This window comes from Schistosoma haematobium, chromosome 6, assembly GCF_000699445.3.
Source record: "Schistosoma haematobium chromosome 6, whole genome shotgun sequence".
NCBI classification, from domain to species: domain Eukaryota; kingdom Metazoa; phylum Platyhelminthes; class Trematoda; order Strigeidida; family Schistosomatidae; genus Schistosoma; species Schistosoma haematobium.
The window spans coordinates 240,277-259,098 of record NC_067201.1 but is presented as its reverse complement, the minus strand read 5'-3'; the positions used below and the strand labels follow the sequence as shown (position 1 = coordinate 259,098).

Below are 18,822 nucleotides of genomic sequence, written 5' to 3'. Positions count from 1 at the left end.
CCAGCGACCCGAGTTCGAGTCTCGGCGAGGCCTAGTGCTATGAGCACTTTCGAATTTATCACTCTCCATGTGCACCACTTCGCAACTACCCTTCGATCACGTCGTCCCAATCACACTTCACCATTGCACTCAACACCACTCCTCAGTCTGATCAATCACCTGGTCAATCAACAGGCTGAACGGCAAACTGTGATTCACAAACTACTATGTTGTCTGTGTTCGACCGATTGCGGTCACACACCCACCACTACGTACGCGTGTCCCAATTACACATGTCCAGGAGGCTACCACATATGCACACAGATTCCTCCTACTCCACACTTCTGCACCTGCATGTGATTACGCATATGTGTAATTGAGCCATTGTATTTCACAGACTGTTCCAGTATTGATGCTTGTGTGTGCGTGTGCGTGACATTGATTGAGCGAGTGAGTGAGTGAGTGAGTGAGTGAGTGAGTGAGTGAGTGAGCACGTGTGTATGTGATTGCACTGTTGGCGTGCACTGTGGGATATTTTGTGTGAGTGAAACGATGTTGTTGATGGCATGTCGTGTCGTTTGTATGTGTGGTGTGAATGTGTGATGTTATGTATGCGGTGAGCGTGCATCTACTGTCTGGTGGTGTGGCGGTTGCCACTGTCACCTGCGAATCCAGTGACCCGAGTTCGAGTGACGGAGGAGCCTCATCCTATCAGGTGTGTTTAAACTACCACTGACCACTGACCACTGACCACGTGAAACACTTCAAGATGCATTCCTCCGACCACATCACACCACTCACACTCGACCAGTGCACACAGCTACTTCTCAGTCGGCACGTTTGTCGAGCCGTTTCGTCTGACCGGAATAGTGGTTGTGGTGTCTGTGAGACGATCGAATGGCACACCACCTAGACACAGTGTATCGAGTCAGATGTTGATGCTGTCCTGGATAGCTTGTTGTATTGGATGACATAGATGGACGCTTCAGCGATGTCAATGTGTCTGTGCGAGTGTGTTCGTGGACGTGTGAGTTGGATAGAGGGTATGTGAGGGAGTGAGTGTATCAGGAAGACAGGAATTCTGTTGGGCGATTGAGATGTTTGTCTGACTGTCGGTGTGCTCCACGCGCATGCACGTGGATGTGAGGAAGAGTGAGTGGTTCAGTTTTGTTGTGTGTGTAGATGTAGGTGACGGCGAATGTGAAGGACAAGATGAAGATGAAGATGAAGATGAATATGGAAATGGCGTGTTGTAGTGTTGATGATGTAGTAGTAGTTGTGGATCGTGGTAGTGGAATGTATAATTGTGTGAGGAATTGTTGTTGATATATTGTCGGTATGATGTAGGTATGATGTGAATGTGTGGTGTGGTGTGTGTGGTTGCGTCGCGAATGTGGCCTCGTGGTGTAGCGGTTATCACTCTGGACTCTGAATCCAGCGACCCGAGTTCGTGTCTCGGCGAGGCCTAGTACTATGAGCACTTTCGAATTTATCACTCTACATGTGCACCACTTCGCAACTACCCTTCGATCACGTCGTCCCAATCACACTTCACCATTGCACTCAACACCACTCCTCAGTCTGATCAATCACCTGGTCAATCAACAGGCTGAACGGCAAACTGTGATTCACAAACTACTATGTTGTCTGTGTTCGACCGATTGCGGTCACACACCCACCACTACGTACGCGTGTCCCAATTACACATGTCCAGGAGGCTACCACATATGCACACAGATTCCTCCTACTCCACACTTCTGCACCTGCATGTGATTACGCATATGTGTAATTGAGCCATTGTATTTCACAGACTGTTCCAGTATTGATGCTTGTGTGTGCGTGTGCGTGACATTGATTGAGCGAGTGAGTGAGTGAGTGAGTGAGTGAGTGAGTGAGTGAGCACGTGTGTATGTGATTGCACTGTTGGCGTGCACTGTGGGATATTTTGTGTGAGTGAAACGATGTTGTTGATGGCATGTCGTGTCGTTTGTATGTGTGTTGTGAATGTGTGATATTATGTATGCGGTGAGCGTGCATCTACTGTCTGGTGGTGTGGCGGTTGCCACTGTCACCTGCGAATCCAGTGACCCGAGTTCGAGTGACGGAGGAGCCTCATCCTATCAGGTGTGTTTAAACTACCACTGACCACTGACCACTGACCACGTGAAACACTTCAAGATGCATTCCTCCGACCACATCACACCACTCACACTCGACCAGTGCACACAGCTACTTCTCAGTCGGCACGTTTGTCGAGCCGTTTCGTCTGACCGGAATAGTGGTTGTGGTGTCTGTGAGACGATCGAATGGCACACCACCTAGACACAGTGTATCGAGTCAGATGTTGATGCTGTCCTGGATAGCTTGTTGTATTGGATGACATAGATGGACGCTTCAGCGATGTCAATGTGTCTGTGCGAGTGTGTTCGTGGACGTGTGAGTTGGATAGAGGGTATGTGAGGGAGTGAGTGTATCAGGAAGACAGGAATTCTGTTGGGCGATTGAGATGTTTGTCTGACTGTCGGTGTGCTCCACGCGCATGCACGTGGATGTGAGGAAGAGTGAGTGGTTCAGTTTTGTTGTGTGTGTAGATGTAGGTGACGGCGAATGTGAAGGACAAGATGAAGATGAAGATGAAGATGAATATGGAAATGGCGTGTTGTAGTGTTGATGATGTAGTAGTAGTTGTGGATCGTGGTAGTGGAATGTATAATTGTGTGAGGAATTGTTGTTGATATATTGTCGGTATGATGTAGGTATGATGTGAATGTGTGGTGTGGTGTGTGTGGTTGCGTCGCGAATGTGGCCTCGTGGTGTAGCGGTTATCACTCTGGACTCTGAATCCAGCGACCCGAGTTCGAGTCTCGGCGAGGCCTAGTACTATGAGCACTTTCGAATTTATCACTCTCCATGTGCACCACTTCGCAACTACCCTTCGATCACGTCGTCCCAATCACACTTCACCATTGCACTCAACACCACTCCTCAGTCTGATCAATCACCTGGTCAATCAACAGGCTGAACGGCAAACTGTGATTCACAAACTACTATGTCGTCTGTGTTCGACCGATTGCGGTCACACACCCACCACTACGTACGCGTGTCCCAATTACACATGTCCAGGAGGCTACCACATATGCACACAGATTCCTCCTACTCCACACTTCTGCACCTGCATGTGATTACGCATATGTGTAATTGAGCCATTGTATTTCACAGACTGTTCCAGTATTGATGCTTGTGTGTGCGTGTGCGTGACATTGATTGAGCGAGTGAGTGAGTGAGTGAGTGAGTGAGTGAGTGAGTGAGCACGTGTGTATGTGATTGCACTGTTGGCGTGCACTGTGGGATATTTTGTGTGAGTGAAACGATGTTGTTGATGGCATGTCGTGTCGTTTGTATGTGTGGTGTGAATGTGTGATGTTATGTATGCGGTGAGCGTGCATCTACTGTCTGGTGGTGTGGCGGTTGCCACTGTCACCTGCGAATCCAGTGACCCGAGTTCGAGTGACGGAGGAGCCTCATCCTATCAGGTGTGTTTAAACTACCACTGACCACTGACCACTGACCACGTGAAACACTTCAAGATGCATTCCTCCGACCACATCACACCACTCACACTCGACCAGTGCACACAGCTACTTCTCAGTCGGCACGTTTGTCGAGCCTTTTCGTCTGACGTTTTCGCATTGTCTTCTTTTGATGCAGCATCCCACGTTTGATTCTCTTCATGATGTTTTTCTGGTTTTTTTTGTAATACTTAGAATTTTGATTTTCTTTTATTTGTGTTTCCATATTTTTCTTTATTGTTCTATTTGTTTCTTTTCTACATTATATTTTATTTTTTTTACTTCATTCGCTCTTCTTATGTTACCATGCCGTTCTTCTTAATAACTTATTTTCCAGCTTCACATTTATCTCATGAATCCTGTTCAATTTTATTGTTTTAAATTTTCTGATTATGTTTATTTACCTCATTTTATAACTCAATTGATGTTATATAATTTTTATAACTACTTTAACCTACTGGTATATTCACGCATAAGCTGCAAGTTAATTAGTGTATCCTTATCCTTATCCAGCTCTCAGTATAACCGAGATATTATTCCTTCAGATTTTTTAAGATCAACATTTTGATATTATATCATGTGTCATTATATAAGCTAAGCTTATTATATATCGCATCCAAACAATAACGAAATTCTGCTACCCTCTGTAATAGAATATACCTTATACATGTAATTTGATTGTATATTTGATAGTAATTCATTGATTGTTTTTCAGGTTAGTTTACTGTACACAAATGTTTATTATTGAATTCAACTATTCTTGGTATATTTAACCTAAATGTTATATCGAATTAATTACAAATTATACATTCCAATAACAGTTGACAATTTCACTTGTGTTTTATTATGAATATAGAAATCTCTTCAGCTACCTTCATGATGATAGTCGAATAAAAGCTTTGAATCAAATGTATAATGTGAATATCATCAGAATATTATTGAGGTTTATCAGCTTATATATTCAGGCATAGATTTAATGTTTACATTTTATACAAATTTAACAATCCATATTTCATCGTTTTAAAGACCACTATAGAGTATGCCTAACTATTAGGTTTTATATAGAAGTTCAATCTAAACCAAATAAAATACATTTAGAAGGAGTATTAATTGCTTAATAATTAACCTAAGGACCTAATTAGACACTTCCTTGAGGAATAAGCCAGATTGTAGGGTCATTGAAATGTAACTGAGCCCTAGTCAAATGATCCGGCAGTTAGGTCACTGAATATTGAACAGAACATCAATCCCTGTCAAAGTCAAGCACGACCAACGCGCATTAGTTAATCATATGCCATAGATTGGCCCATGCGGTGGTGGTCTCAAAATCTTCTTTGTGCTAACTCTTACTAATATATTTCCGTAATAACGTCCTTTGTGTTATAACATCTTGATACGTCGAAGGGGCAATCCATGTTAGATACTGACGACGACGTGTGACTTTGAAATTAGCTTTTGGTTACACCATTCCCGTCTAACTCGAGTAGGCCGTCAATCATTTGACATATATCATCTATGTTAGTGATCTACAAGATGAATGGACAATGTTAGTTGATTAGAGCATTATGTATACTCTATATTGTAGTGTATCATAATTTTCTAATTGTTTTAATGACATAATGTTATTTGTTTAGTATTTATTTGAACGCATAAACATAGGTACAAGGCGAAATTAAATAGATACGCGCCACATAAATCATTCGATTTGTGTGAAGGCTAGGTAACTACCCGGTGCCCAAACCGAAGCCGGTTGTTTCCGTAAGGGATCACACCTGGGGCCTTTCACCTAAAGGTCTGATCCACAAGGCAGTGAAGCAACCTGAGGAGGTGCGGTACCATGGTAACCGGTGACCAACGATTGGTTCAAATGCCATTTGTTCCCTTAGGATACTGGAGCCCATGTACACCATTTGTTTGGAATCAGGGTTTTCCAACTCCCCTAAGTGGATTCACCGTATACACCAACCCGGTTAAAGCACTGGACATTCGCTTTTCATCCTCTCAGTTATATAAACAATAACCCCACCGCAAGAATGTATTAAGTAGGACTTCCCTGGCAGTGGTTGTATGCACATAGCCATGTGAGAACATTTCAAGAGAGAGAGAGAGAGCTGACTCTTCACACTCTCAGCCATATCAAGGTATTTGAGGGCTAGACATATTGATTGACAAATGTTCATAATAAACTGAATAATAATCTAATAAGTGAAAGTTATACAGAAAATAAACGTCTTTAGAATGTACCCGGTTTTAGTAAGCTAAAACTTTATTTCACTGACGTATATACATCTATCTGAAGTACATTAAAATAATAAAAAAAAAGAAAAACCATTTGGATGAAAATAATTTTTATTTATTTTTTTTCTTTTTATCCTCTTTGTTTTCTCTCTGTTTTTCTCTTTTATTTATAGAATAGACAAACTTTTTCTTGGGAAAAAAAAACAAAAAATATTTTTAATTTGGATTACAAAATTGTTCTAAATATTTACGATTACAACCAATACAACAACATTGTGTTACAACTTGATCTGGTTCATAAATTGTATATAATGTACATAAATCATCAAAACGTTTTTGTCGATGTAAAATTCTTTCTAAATCTGAAATATGCACAGAGAGAGAGAGAGAGAGAAAGAAAGAGGGAAAGGGAGATAAGTAAGTAGAATATGACGCAAATCAATATCATATAACTTTTATCTTATATAATAAAAACTGTTTTAAAAAGATTAATATAAAAGTATATCTTACCAGTCCCGACTGTTGCTGATACCTTGACGTTATGGGTGGGCTTGCCTATTTTGATGAATCAATTGAGTTATACTGGCTGAAACAATCGTTCCTCAAGGTCCTACCATGCCGTATATGTCGGTTGGAGAACGGTAAGACCAAATGCAGCAAACCCAAGGTCTGAAGGCGAAGTCGTACCACCGACTGTACAGAGGTGTGACGATGGTAAGGTGTTTTCCTCAGACAACCAGCATAACAGTGATGCTCCCTTCACACAAGGAAGGGTGAGGTTAGAAAACTTCGACGCTAAAAATGCACATCTCACCTTATCCCACGGACATCTGTCTCCGGCGGTAAGGTCTCAACAAGTACGGAGCTAACACGAAAGGTTGTGTATGACCGGCCTCAAGCAGTTGCCCCTGGGGCAACGCTCTCAGGTCTCTATGACCACCTCTTTGGCAGCAAACTTTAAAAATAATCACTTACCATCGATAAATGTTGTTATAATCTTTAAAAAAACATTTGAAGTGTATCTCCATCTATTATCGTTTTACGTAGTGTATCTGTGGATCATAGATAAACTTTAATGAAATATTTCCCGTTGACACTCAAGTATTTAGTTGTGTATAAGTCTTTAAGAATGGTGCATAGTGCACTATGTTTTGTCTATAAAGGTCTGTATATGAATATTATTTTTGTCTACATATAAGAGCCATATACCTACATATAATGAAGATTGTTATAAATTGAAATACAGCATAAATGTCACTTGTTGTTCAATTGTTAATTCATTTCAACGTTGTTTCTTATGATGAATATTGTGATAAAAATTTATCATCACTTGTAAGTAAAATTTCTTTCAGTGTTAAACAGCTGGCTGTCTACCTAAACCTTTCTAATTAAACATGGTAAGACTATAATTTATGGACGACATTTGAGCGACGCCAACTTGACCTTAAGAGTATTTACTTATTTAATAGGGTTAAATGAAGGTTATAAAGCAGTTTGAGGAAAAATAATAATGATTTACAGTTGATGGTAAGGGTCAGGATTTAGATTTATGGTTTTCATCACGAAGTGACATCAGCTAAAATGGCAAGACGCTATGTGAACGAATGGGTGAGTGAATTTCACGCCAAAATCCAAGACTTGTTATCGTAAATCTCATTGGTTCGTCCATAAATTATAGTTTCGTCGTAAACATTTACCAAAAAACATTGTTAGAAGTTTTGAGTTTAGAGATATGAATATAAACTTGTAGTGTTGGTTACTGTGTTAAATCCATATACCTTATTCTAGCTTATAGACAGGCCAATCTGCTCATTCTTCTGGAGTCACGTTTTGATCTTGTTAATTATCATCGCTTAATATCGGAAGGGGTTTTTGTGGATATTATAGTAATTCTAATAGTTGAGATCATAGGTCAATTGAAGCTAGATTTGGATATAGATATGTCGCTCAATTTCGTGGATTAGTTGAAGTTAGACATAAACGCCGTTGGATGCCGGCTTAGTAGTCTAGAGGTTAAGCGTTCGTGCGCGAGATCGATAGGTCCTGGGTTCGGATCTCGCGAGGCGGGATCGTGGATGTGCAGTGCTGAGGAGCCACGCAACAGGAAGAAATGTCTGTCCAGTGCTTCCAGGTTTTCCGTGGTGGTTTAGCTTCAATTGACCCATTATCTCAACTATTAAAATTATTTGTTTGTCAACCCTGGCTGTTTTTATGTAAGTATATATGCGTGCAATTCTTATCTTACCCATTACATGTCTGTAACTTGTTTTTATCTAGCTATAAATATCGATTCACGCTTGATTAAAAGGAGGTGGCTCACTTGCCTTCTCCGCCGCTTATCGTTTCGTCTCGTTTCGTTTCTCTGATTGTCTGTCTGGATTAATGATTGTACGGAACAAACGCATTCAATTATCCATTGTCGTGTTCGACTCATTTAATTCCGTTATTCACCAACGAGATTTAAGTCGATGAAATATATGAGGATAGCCGACATGTGTATTTCGATAACAATCAGCATACAATTCATTTGGAGTCAGATATAGAGCCACTAAAGAGATGAATCCGTAAACAACATTGTCCGATCTAGTTGACGTCAAAATGAACAGCCGCACTAAAAACTTTCCGAAATCATATCGTTACTAGCAAAATTAAATAAATATTTTGTTATAGCATAATAGCCCTATGAACTTTGTTTTCTGATCAATTGTCAAGACTTTGTAAAATCTTTACACCAACGGGTAACTTATGAGTAGTAAATGTCAAATCATAAAGGTGAATAATAACTGGTTTTTATTTATCAGTATTAAATTGAATAATTTCAGAAATGAATTCAGCTCTGTGTTTGAATGATAGCGTCTCATGTAAACTCAACTATAAAACTCACTAATATAGCGAGAAGATACATTTTAGGTGGATATTTATTTATCATACTCTAGTGACACTAAATGTCTGGTAGATAATGATCAGTTAAGACTTATTTCATCTAATGTTCACCGTAATAAGAGTTATGATTGACAATGTGTATGATACAATTATCAATTCATTTACAAGGAAACCTATCAATAAATTTGGATACTTTACTTATCGTTCAATATGTCAGTATAGTTATCTGACATTTTATAGAATAAAGCACTGAATCAATGTTAATAATTGAAATGATGAAATCTTCAATTTCTAAATAGAAGTTTATCTCATGATAGTTATTTCGTTGAATATACTGTAACTAGATAGTTGAAATGTTGTTACACTGAATACATATGAATCGTTAGACAAGCTAGAGTTTTAACATTCTAAAGAAATTCATGTACATAGCATGTTACCTGATCGCTAAATCTTATTACAATATTATTTCTATTATTATTAGCATCATTTACACTACTATCCCTACTACTATTATTATTATTGTCATCATCAAATAAAAACTTTCCTGATCATCCTTAAGAAACTCTAGATCTTTAATGATCTCTGTTTAACACAACTGACAATATAATCACTAAGTAAGATTTATTTTCTATACTGTCTAAAGGTAACCATCTATAAAACTCTATTAGTTAAGGTGTTATTATTCAATGTCTGAAAATATTATCTCTTTTTTATATTCATTACTAGATCATTGAGAAATTGAGATTGATCAGCTGAAATATTCTAACAAAAAAGGTATACCATCATAAAAGATGAAATAGTGATAAGATACGTTTATTAGGTTCATTTTCAATCAATTAAATTGTATCTAAGATTGAAAATAATGAACATTAACCATCATTATTAAACGTCATTTCTATGTTCATGGTATAATTGCTATGTGGTTTCTTTTATTTAGACTTCATTTAATGAATAAATTAAGGGGGGAGGAGGAGGAAAGAGACAAATAAACTAATTTCTTATTATTCACTTTATCAGGGTTAATAATGAATCAATAAAATATCCATCTATAGAGAGAAAATCCATGAAGAAACCATCTAATTAACTTTTATGATTTATTATAGAGTTTCAGACAAATAAATTTTGTTATAAGCAGGTTAATGTGATTTACATTAAAAAAAACATGAAAGTAAAAAGAGACTTGATTAATAATGAATGAATGATGAATTCAATATCAAATAAATCAGATCCAAATTATTGAATGACAATTAAACATTGATTATTATTATCATCACATCTAAATCATCAACATCATCATCCAAACCATCGTCATCATCATCATCATCATCCGAAATATCCTCATCTCAATCATCATTATCATAATAATAATAATTCAAATCCTCAACATCATCATCCAAACCATCGTCATCATCATCCAGATCATCATCTAAATAACCAACGTCATCATCATCGTCCGAATTTTCCTCGTGTGAGTCATCATCATCATCATCATCCGAATTATCCTCATCTGAATCGTCATCATCATAATCCAAATCATCAACATCATCCAAACCGTCGTCATCATCATCCAGATCATCATCATTATCCAAATCATCATCTACAACATCAATATCATCATCAATAGCACTAAAACAAATGAAAATTTAAAAGAAGCACATTAAAATGACACAAAAAAAGAGAGAAATGAAGGATAATCTGAAATGTTTTTTTAAAAAGATTTTTGTTTATTTATTTGGAATAAACTGAATATCTCATTTAATCTCTTAATGACCTTTATTTGACAATAAATAAATGAGTATAGTAGTTGTAATGACTGATTAGATATAAACATTTCACCAATATTAACTTCCTTTAGGTTGATATAATCATGTTTATATTGAATGAGAAAACAATAAACATGATAAACTTGTCCTTAATTGTGTGTGTGTGTCTGTGTCTGCATAGGTTGTTTACTTATGTAAGTAGGCTCATTTGAAAGAAAAAGATCAATCGTTGTTGTTGTTGACGCCGTTTGTTTTTTTATAACAATAAGTAGTTATTAGATTATTTACGTTTTAGTGTAAAAAAACACAACTGAATTACATAATCCGTGATAAAAATGGTACAAGGTATTCATTCGAACGATCAAAATCTAGATTTCATCTTTTACGATTGACTAGGTTATTGCTTATGTGTTACGGCTTCACAACACATTGAAAAGGTAGAATGATGTAATGATACAAAGTATTTTGTGCACAACAATATGTTTCTATTAAGCTATAGGATAATTGAAGAGTTTTAGCCATATATCGGTCCTTTACATTGATCACTCTATCCAAATAGGACAAAACGTGCATCGTGGATTCCATTGCTAGTCACTATCCATCTTTGCTTATAAAGTTTTATGACTTAAGGCAATCCTCACAGGATGCACATATGCCAATAAGTGACTGCTATGATAGGATATAATTTATGTGATATGAATATACTCTATCATTTAAATGATCATCATCAATAGAGAAATGATTCATAATCTCTTCATTTTATTTAATAATTTGCACCTTATCATTCTGTAAAAACCGTTTAATAACTAAAATAATAACAATGACAAATTGAATCCATAGTACATTCAATAGTGTATACTAACAAAGTGAATAGTACACTTTCACCATTTGTTTTATTTGATGAATGACAAAAAGTATGTTTCATTCAAGAAACTAATTTATTTTTTAAAAAAAAAGAATATTTTCTAAGTGCATCTACCTAATTTGGTAACACATCAGATTAAAAGTTCAGGGAAATAGTAACTTCCTATATGTTTAACAAAAGTATAATAGTTGAAATCATGAGTCAATTGAAGCTAGATAACCATGGAAAACCTGGAAGCACTGGACGGCCGTTTTGTCCAACTGTGGGACTTCTCAACAGTGCACATCCATGATTCCGCCCCCTGCGAGATTCAAACCCAGAACCCCTCAGTCTCGCGCGCGAGCGCCTAACTATTAGACCACTGAGCCGGCATTCAACGGTGTTAATGTCTAGCTTCAACCAATCCACGAAATTGCGACGCCGTATACCACTGTCTTCAGTGAGTTCCTATCTCACAACAAACCTGGTTGACTCATGATTTCAACTATTGAAATTACTAAAATCTCCACAAAACCTCGCCTGATAAAACTATAATACTTGAGTTATAGTCATCTAACGTTAAATAAATATAGTTTAATGTCTAACCATTTAGATCAGCGGTCGAAATGCACCTAAATCGAGTAGATGTTGATCATACGGAACATTAAGTTTTATTTAAAAAACAGTCATCATACAGTTCAGGTCTGACTTGTGAGGTCAAATGTTAGAATGAATAAGTTCTATAAATGATAGTCATACTGTTTAATGAAACTAATACATATAAATCGTATATGTCTGATCTAAACACTGAACGGTAACATAGTAGTTATGAGATCTGAATTAGATTTTATCTTGACAAACATGATATTCTAAAACATAACTGTTTAGTATCTTTATAGGTACAAACTAAGTTGATATTTTAGTTTTACAAAATGTTATTAAGATAAGTAAATGAAATTTTACAACATTATTAATGCCGTTCTGTTAAATTTCTTAAGACCTAGTTTATTGGCTATACTTATGAATTAAAAAGAAACTTCTATAGAGACCTAATGATTGATAGTAAGTGAACCCTTAGAAACAAACGGTGAGAACCAGGATACCGTGAACTCCTTATAAAAAGTGTATATTCACAACCCTACTAGGGATCAGACTGAAGCCCTTAGACTTGTGCGTACTCTCGAAACTCTAGGTTGTGCGATTACTAGTGAATAACTTTTAGAGGTAATTTGAAGAGTCCTAGTGCAAGGCTGTGATCAGCAAATTTAGACCATATCGAGAGTGAAGCGGTTATCTACTGCAGACAATGAACGATAGATGAGCAATATCGTAAACTGATTGAAGTTAGTTATGTACACTAGTGGATTCCGGCTCAAATGTTTAAAGAATAAACGCTCGCTGAAAGACTAGGTTTTTTAAACCACAATACTGACCAAATACTGACAAAAACGTTTCAATATAACTACTAGTCTAAGTGACTTGACATGTTGATGTAATCTTCTCAAAATTAGGTAGTTTTCAACAAGCATCTGAGAGTTGGTTGACTACTTTTATTACCAAAAGGAGTTAAAAATCAAATTAATCATAAATATTTGGTTGGTTCGTCCATAAATTATAGTCTTGCCGTAGTAGTAGTAGTAGTAGTAGTAGTAGTAGTAGTAGTAGTAGTAGTAGTAGTAGTAGTAGTAGTAGTAGTAGTAGTAGTAGTAGTAGTAGGAGGAGGAGGAGGAGGAGGAGGAGGAGGAGGAGAAGAAGGAAGAGGAGGAAGAGGAGGATGAAGATGAGGATGAAGAGGAGGAGAAGGAGGAATAGGAGTAGTAATGATTGTCATAATAATGCTCTCATATTTATTTAATTTCTTCCTTACTATAATATATTGATCATTTTTTGACCAAAACAGTAAATAAGCACATTGTGATAGCTAGTGCTTGTATTAATACTCTACTTATCTATTCTCATTGAATCATTTTTTCTGTTTAACGTTTCTTTTTTTAGCGAGTTAGTTTTCTATGGGATGGGGTCGCTAACGCTATGCTCAAACCTCCTCCTTTATCCGGAATTGGGACCGGCAATAACTCTAGAAGAGCTACAGGCCGAGTGCTGGTGTGCGACCTAAGGTTCCTCCACAAGGAGTCACAGGCGTCAGTAAATATCTATTATCGTAAGCCTGAATTCAACTTGTTCATACTTTTGCATTACCATCTTTTACTCATATCTATTAATTTATAGGGTATCGTAGGTAAATATATTTTATATAATAGATGATTGCATCCTAATAATAAAGTAAAACAAAATTCTAAATTCCAGTCAGTCATTTAGTTCATTAACTAATCTAAACTATTTTTTTAATGTTGATTTGATCATTTTCATTGTATATACATGAATAGACGTAATTGTAAACATCATGATCATCATCATCCTCAACCTCCTCCTCCTCATCATCATCATAATCATCATCCAGAAAGCTTTTTTTTGATTTCCCAGCAGTTTATTCATAAAAAAAGATAAATACATTTTAAATGATTATTATTGTTGTTATGTCTATTGCGCAATAGACATTCATATTTGACATTTTATTATTAAAACGAAAACAGTCTAATCTATCAAAATTCATTTATCTTTATTCCCATTTTTCCCTTAAACACAAAGATTGAAGTGAATAGACATTACTAAAGAGCAAAAAAAACATGATTGTTTCGATGAGTAAGTTATTCAAACTAGATGAGGAATTTTACTTCATTCATTCATATGGGTTCGAATCCCATCGCGGTCGCCAAATTTGCTATATTTGAAGAGATTAAAAGTTCAACTAATCTGAGAACGGAATGAAAACTCAGTGACACGATGACCAATAAGCTAGCTATTCCTATGCGTCTCAGCCCCGCTAATTAGAGAGAGAAGTGAGAGTTCAAAAGGGGGAAATATATTCCACAAGCATCCAGAACAACGTCAATAAATGAAATTCAAGCATATATATACAACATAAAAATGTCGTTGGGAAACACTACATAATAATATACCAAAAGAGATAACGAGTCAATAGCATCTATGGTCCTCCTAAGTGAGAAATAAGATGTGAAGTTGAAAATAAGGCATTTATCAAGTGAGTTCTAGGAATCTAACATCTCAAACATTCATGTTCACTTCAATAATTTAGGCAATTTACTCATTGCTTTTGTGTAATTAAACCATGAAACATTGTCACTTATATAAATGAAATAAGATTTACTCTTGGAGAGATTTTACACACATCATTTCATCAACAACAAACAAAAGATCACAGGAGAACAATTTGTAGTAGTAGTAGTAGTAGTAGTAGTAGTAGTAGTAGTAGTAGTAGTAGTAGTAGTAGTAGTAGTAGTACGACTAATTAATTAAAATATTCCATTCATTTCAATCGTTAGGGATTCGCTTATTTTGTTGTTTATATAAATATATAGTTACATAATATGCCCTTGTGGGTCAAAGTAATTTTACAACGGTTTTCAAGAGAACCAGACAGCACCTAGACTTTCACGTGACAACCCAAACAGCACGGCTCACTCCCGTTTAACAGGATAACAAGACGCTATCCAGGCTTAAATTTTATAACCTGAGAGGTACAGTTCAGTCAGCCTTCACAGGAGAACTAGACACCGTATAGGCTTTAAAGCTGCAACCTGAATAGTACAGCTCAATCCTGTGGCGTAAACATACAGGTGCCAAGCATCCTGGTGGACCATTCGCACCATTCATATACACATTCACGTCACATGTATGGTTATTCCGATCAATCATCTCGTGAATCGCTTATGCACAGGGCGAACAACGCAAAGTTGACCTATTCCGCTTACACGACAGTCAATCTCATTAATATTAGCAATGACGACAAGCCTTACAATGTCCCAATGACAATGGCTTTTGAGAACACTGAAAATCAACCACCAGTATGAATGAAATCGGTTAACAAGCAAACCAATTTTGTGCATATATACATATATATGCATATACAGATATATACAAGCTATTAATCTTATAAATCTGTTTTAAGGTACTTTATGTTCATTCCATCAGTCATAACTCATGAATCTCATCTAGTTTTGATCGACCGTAGCTGCTAAAAAGTAAATTGATGAGATTAAATTCAACACGTATATTAAACACTCTAATAGGTCGCCTAATTCATAAAGGGTGCAGGTGGATACAATCAACAGAATGTTTAACGGATAATCTTATATGCGATACGCAGCAGTGACGATTGTTCATTGGACTATATTTCAGGAACAAGTTATTTTGCTTGTTACTTAATCAGTACACCAGTTTCCTCTAACGGATAAACAAGGGTCTAATTCTTATTTAATGCTTTGTAATACAACGTTAAATCTTTTTCTGTATAGATTAACATGAAACAATAAACTGAATGAAACAAACTAGGGAGAAGAGGTGTTGAGTTGGCTTTGTTTTTCAAAAAATTGCCAGCTAAAACCAGTTTTCTAGAAGCCCCTCTCCAATTTCACCATTAATCATCAATCATAAGTAGCTTTAGAAAACTTCATAAAATTCTGGTGAAAAACTGTGGCCAGTGAGCACCATGTAAATGAAGAATGAAATGAGTATCGTTTGTGAATAGATACTGTGGAATTACATTTTGAATAATTGAAGTTAGACAAATAAATTGACTTTAGTTTGTTTAGTAATTCAAAAGTCTCATAGAGGCCCAGTAATATCTACCGTCAAGAATAATACTACCTTAGCCTCATAATTTCTAATCATTTATCAACGAACTCAAGTTTGTTAGTAAAATTACTGTTAAATAAGGCGGTAATAGCAGGCTTTCTTATTAGCTGTTTAATTAGTAATAATGTCAATGAGAAATTGCCATTCAAACAGTTGTATCAAGTGGCCCATTTCTTTTGTTTTATAAGATGATAGTAAAAGCCTATTCGATAGGATATTGAGGTCCTGCATTCAGTTTGTAGTCTGATTATAAATGTATATAATTTACGATAGTCTTAAAATCAAATAAAAATGTCATTCATTTATATGTATTGACATTTCAATGGATTTAAGTTTAGGACGATAGAACAGCTTCGTGAACTTTTCATCACTAAAATGATAAATGTCGATTATTTGAATTAAATGGCCACTAAATTGTCATTTCATAAGTCTACTAGTCAATTATAAGCTGTTACTGTCATGTTTCTTCAGGGGATATCAACCGAAAACTTACCATGTAAACATCAAATATTCGAATATATATAAACAGTTGCTAAATAAATGTCATTAAACAGTGAAGAAAATAATCCATAATTAATACATTAGTTGGAATTGATCAATCATTCAACCATATACAGTAATTGCTTTAAGTTCCGTAAATATGAGGACGGTTCATAGATGAATCCGAGGAAGGTCTAAACAGTTCAGAAAGAACCGAAGAATATTCCACAATCCCTATATGTATCTCCTTTATTAGACAAATTCTAATAACCCTGTGTATGCGGATTTGAGGACTATATTGATGATTTCATTTTTACTCATAAACTATAAATAGTTGACATTTCTGTACCATAAAATGACACTGTTTAGAATAATATTCTTTTCATTTGTTTTCTATCATCTCATTTACGACTTGAAAGGGTTCTAGCATTCGACTTCTCAAGTTATACATGGTATTAATAAGAAGAAACTAAGCTCTAGTATAATATAACAATTGATAATGAAGATAACTTATCAAAGATTCATCATCATATAATAATCATAACTTACTAGAATATTGTTCTGATGATGATGATGAGGAGGATGATGATGATGATGATGATGAGGAGGAGGAGGAGGAGGACGATGATCTTTTTAAACGATTAATTGGTGTATATATTCCACGTATAGAACAAACACGTTTAAGATTTTTTAAAAATTCATTACCACACATACGTATTGGATAATCCATCATAGTTATATAATCTGTATTTAATGGTAATAAACTTTGTGTTGTATTATTCAAATGAATTTCTATAGATTTTTTAATGAGAAATAAATGTAAAAAGAAAATTATCAAGATAAAGTAAAATAATTTTTTCATTTTTTTCTCTGTTTTTTTTCTTTTTTTTCTTTTTGTTGTTGTTAGTTGTTCGTTGTTTTATATTTCGATATAGAATTGATTTTCTTTAAACATATGATGATATTAAAAGAAAGAATAGACACTAATCAACATCTAAAATATTCAATAAGTATATTATGAAATGTACTTTGTAGTTTGTTTGAAAATGAATATTCAGATCTTGATCCAGATCCAGATCCTGATCCAAATCTAGATCCATATATATATATATATATATATATATATATATATGTATATATGGTGATTTATGTATGATTGTCTAGATCACCGTCTTTAAAAATAAACTATTATTTTAAAGTGCGCAATTCATTATAAACCAATCAGAATTTCACTTTCAATTATTCACCTTAAAAAGAGAAAAACAAAAGTATCATAGAATATCATTAAAAGTCTATGTATTTGTACATATATATCTATATATGTCTGTTGTATATTCAAAACTGATTAGTCGTATGATATAAACTAACTTTTTAAAAAAAAGTTCATTTAGTACATAAAGTACTTTCTCTATTCATTTATGTATCATTTATCTTTGAACTAAATAGGTAACTAGATGATCAGTTGAGTAATTGAAATGAAAGATACATGATTCAATTCATGATATAAATAGGTCAACATTAGGTGATTTGTATATTCAGTTGACGAAAGGAGAATCTTTGGTTCTATTACTAATCACTATCAAAATTTGTTTTAATTATATAGTCTTTGAAAAGATTAAATATCTGTACAAAGATAAATTCTCTTTAGATTCTACAATTTATATATTCAAATTAATAATCTAAAAAGTGACCAGGTTAAGGGCAAAGTACATCGTTTATAGTTACCGCATATGAAGCACTCGAGCTCGAAACTGATAGGTCCTGTGTTCGAATCCTGCGGTGTGGGATCGTGGATGTGAACTGCCGAGGAGTCCCATAGTGAGACGAAACGGCCATTCAGTGCTTTTAGGTTTTCCATGTTAGTCTAGCTTCAATCAACTCATGTACTCAATTATTAACTTACTATAATATCCATAAAAACCCTTTCTCAAATTAGAATTGTCATACAAAATACAATAAAATTGTTAATGTTGATATGACTCATATAGAATGTTAACTTGAATCAGTTTATATGTTAAGCGGAAATTTAAGATCCATGGTAAGAACAAATATAGGTCAGATAGGGTGAGTGAAATAATAGTGCAATTACATTTAGATCAAACGTTTAATGAAAGACTACATTGTGTGAAAAATTATTAGTAAGAGATAATAAGTTGGGTCGAATGAGAAGTAAATGGTAAGATTAATAATGATGCTTAACGAATAGTAAAAAAAAATAATACAAAGAGTTGCGAAGAAAAATAGCCGAGACAATTACATTTGATTACGAAAGGTCGTAAGTACAATAGTCGACTTACGTCATTCGATAGCTAAGATTACTATTGATTAATTGGCCTTGAGGTTGTCCAAG

General features: G+C 35.2%; 1 protein-coding gene across 1 annotated transcript; it reads right to left on the bottom strand.

Annotated features, from left to right (window-relative positions):
• Window positions 1-5,879: 5,879 nt before the first annotated feature.
• Window positions 5,880-17,558, bottom strand: MS3_00008253 (uncharacterized protein). Its single transcript, XM_051216607.1, has 2 exons — window positions 17,022-17,558; window positions 5,880-6,148 (listed from the first exon to the last, which is right to left on the bottom strand). The coding sequence occupies exons 1-2, from the start codon at window positions 17,332-17,334 to the stop codon at window positions 6,003-6,005; spliced, it is 459 nt and encodes a 152-aa protein (XP_051065198.1). The 5' UTR covers window positions 17,335-17,558; the 3' UTR covers window positions 5,880-6,002.
• Between the last annotated feature and the right edge of the window lie 1,264 nt (window positions 17,559-18,822).

What these genes read in the sequence shown, in the direction of transcription:
- MS3_00008253 (XM_051216607.1), bottom strand. Translation starts at nt 17,334, where the DNA reads ATGAAAAAATTATTTTACTTTATCTTGATAATTTTCTTTTTACATTTA. An exon ending in ATCATCAGAACAATATTCTA is followed by an intron (nt 6,149 to 17,021) that starts GTAAGTTATGAT and finishes TGCATATTTCAG; the next exon opens with ATTTAGAAAGAATTTTACAT.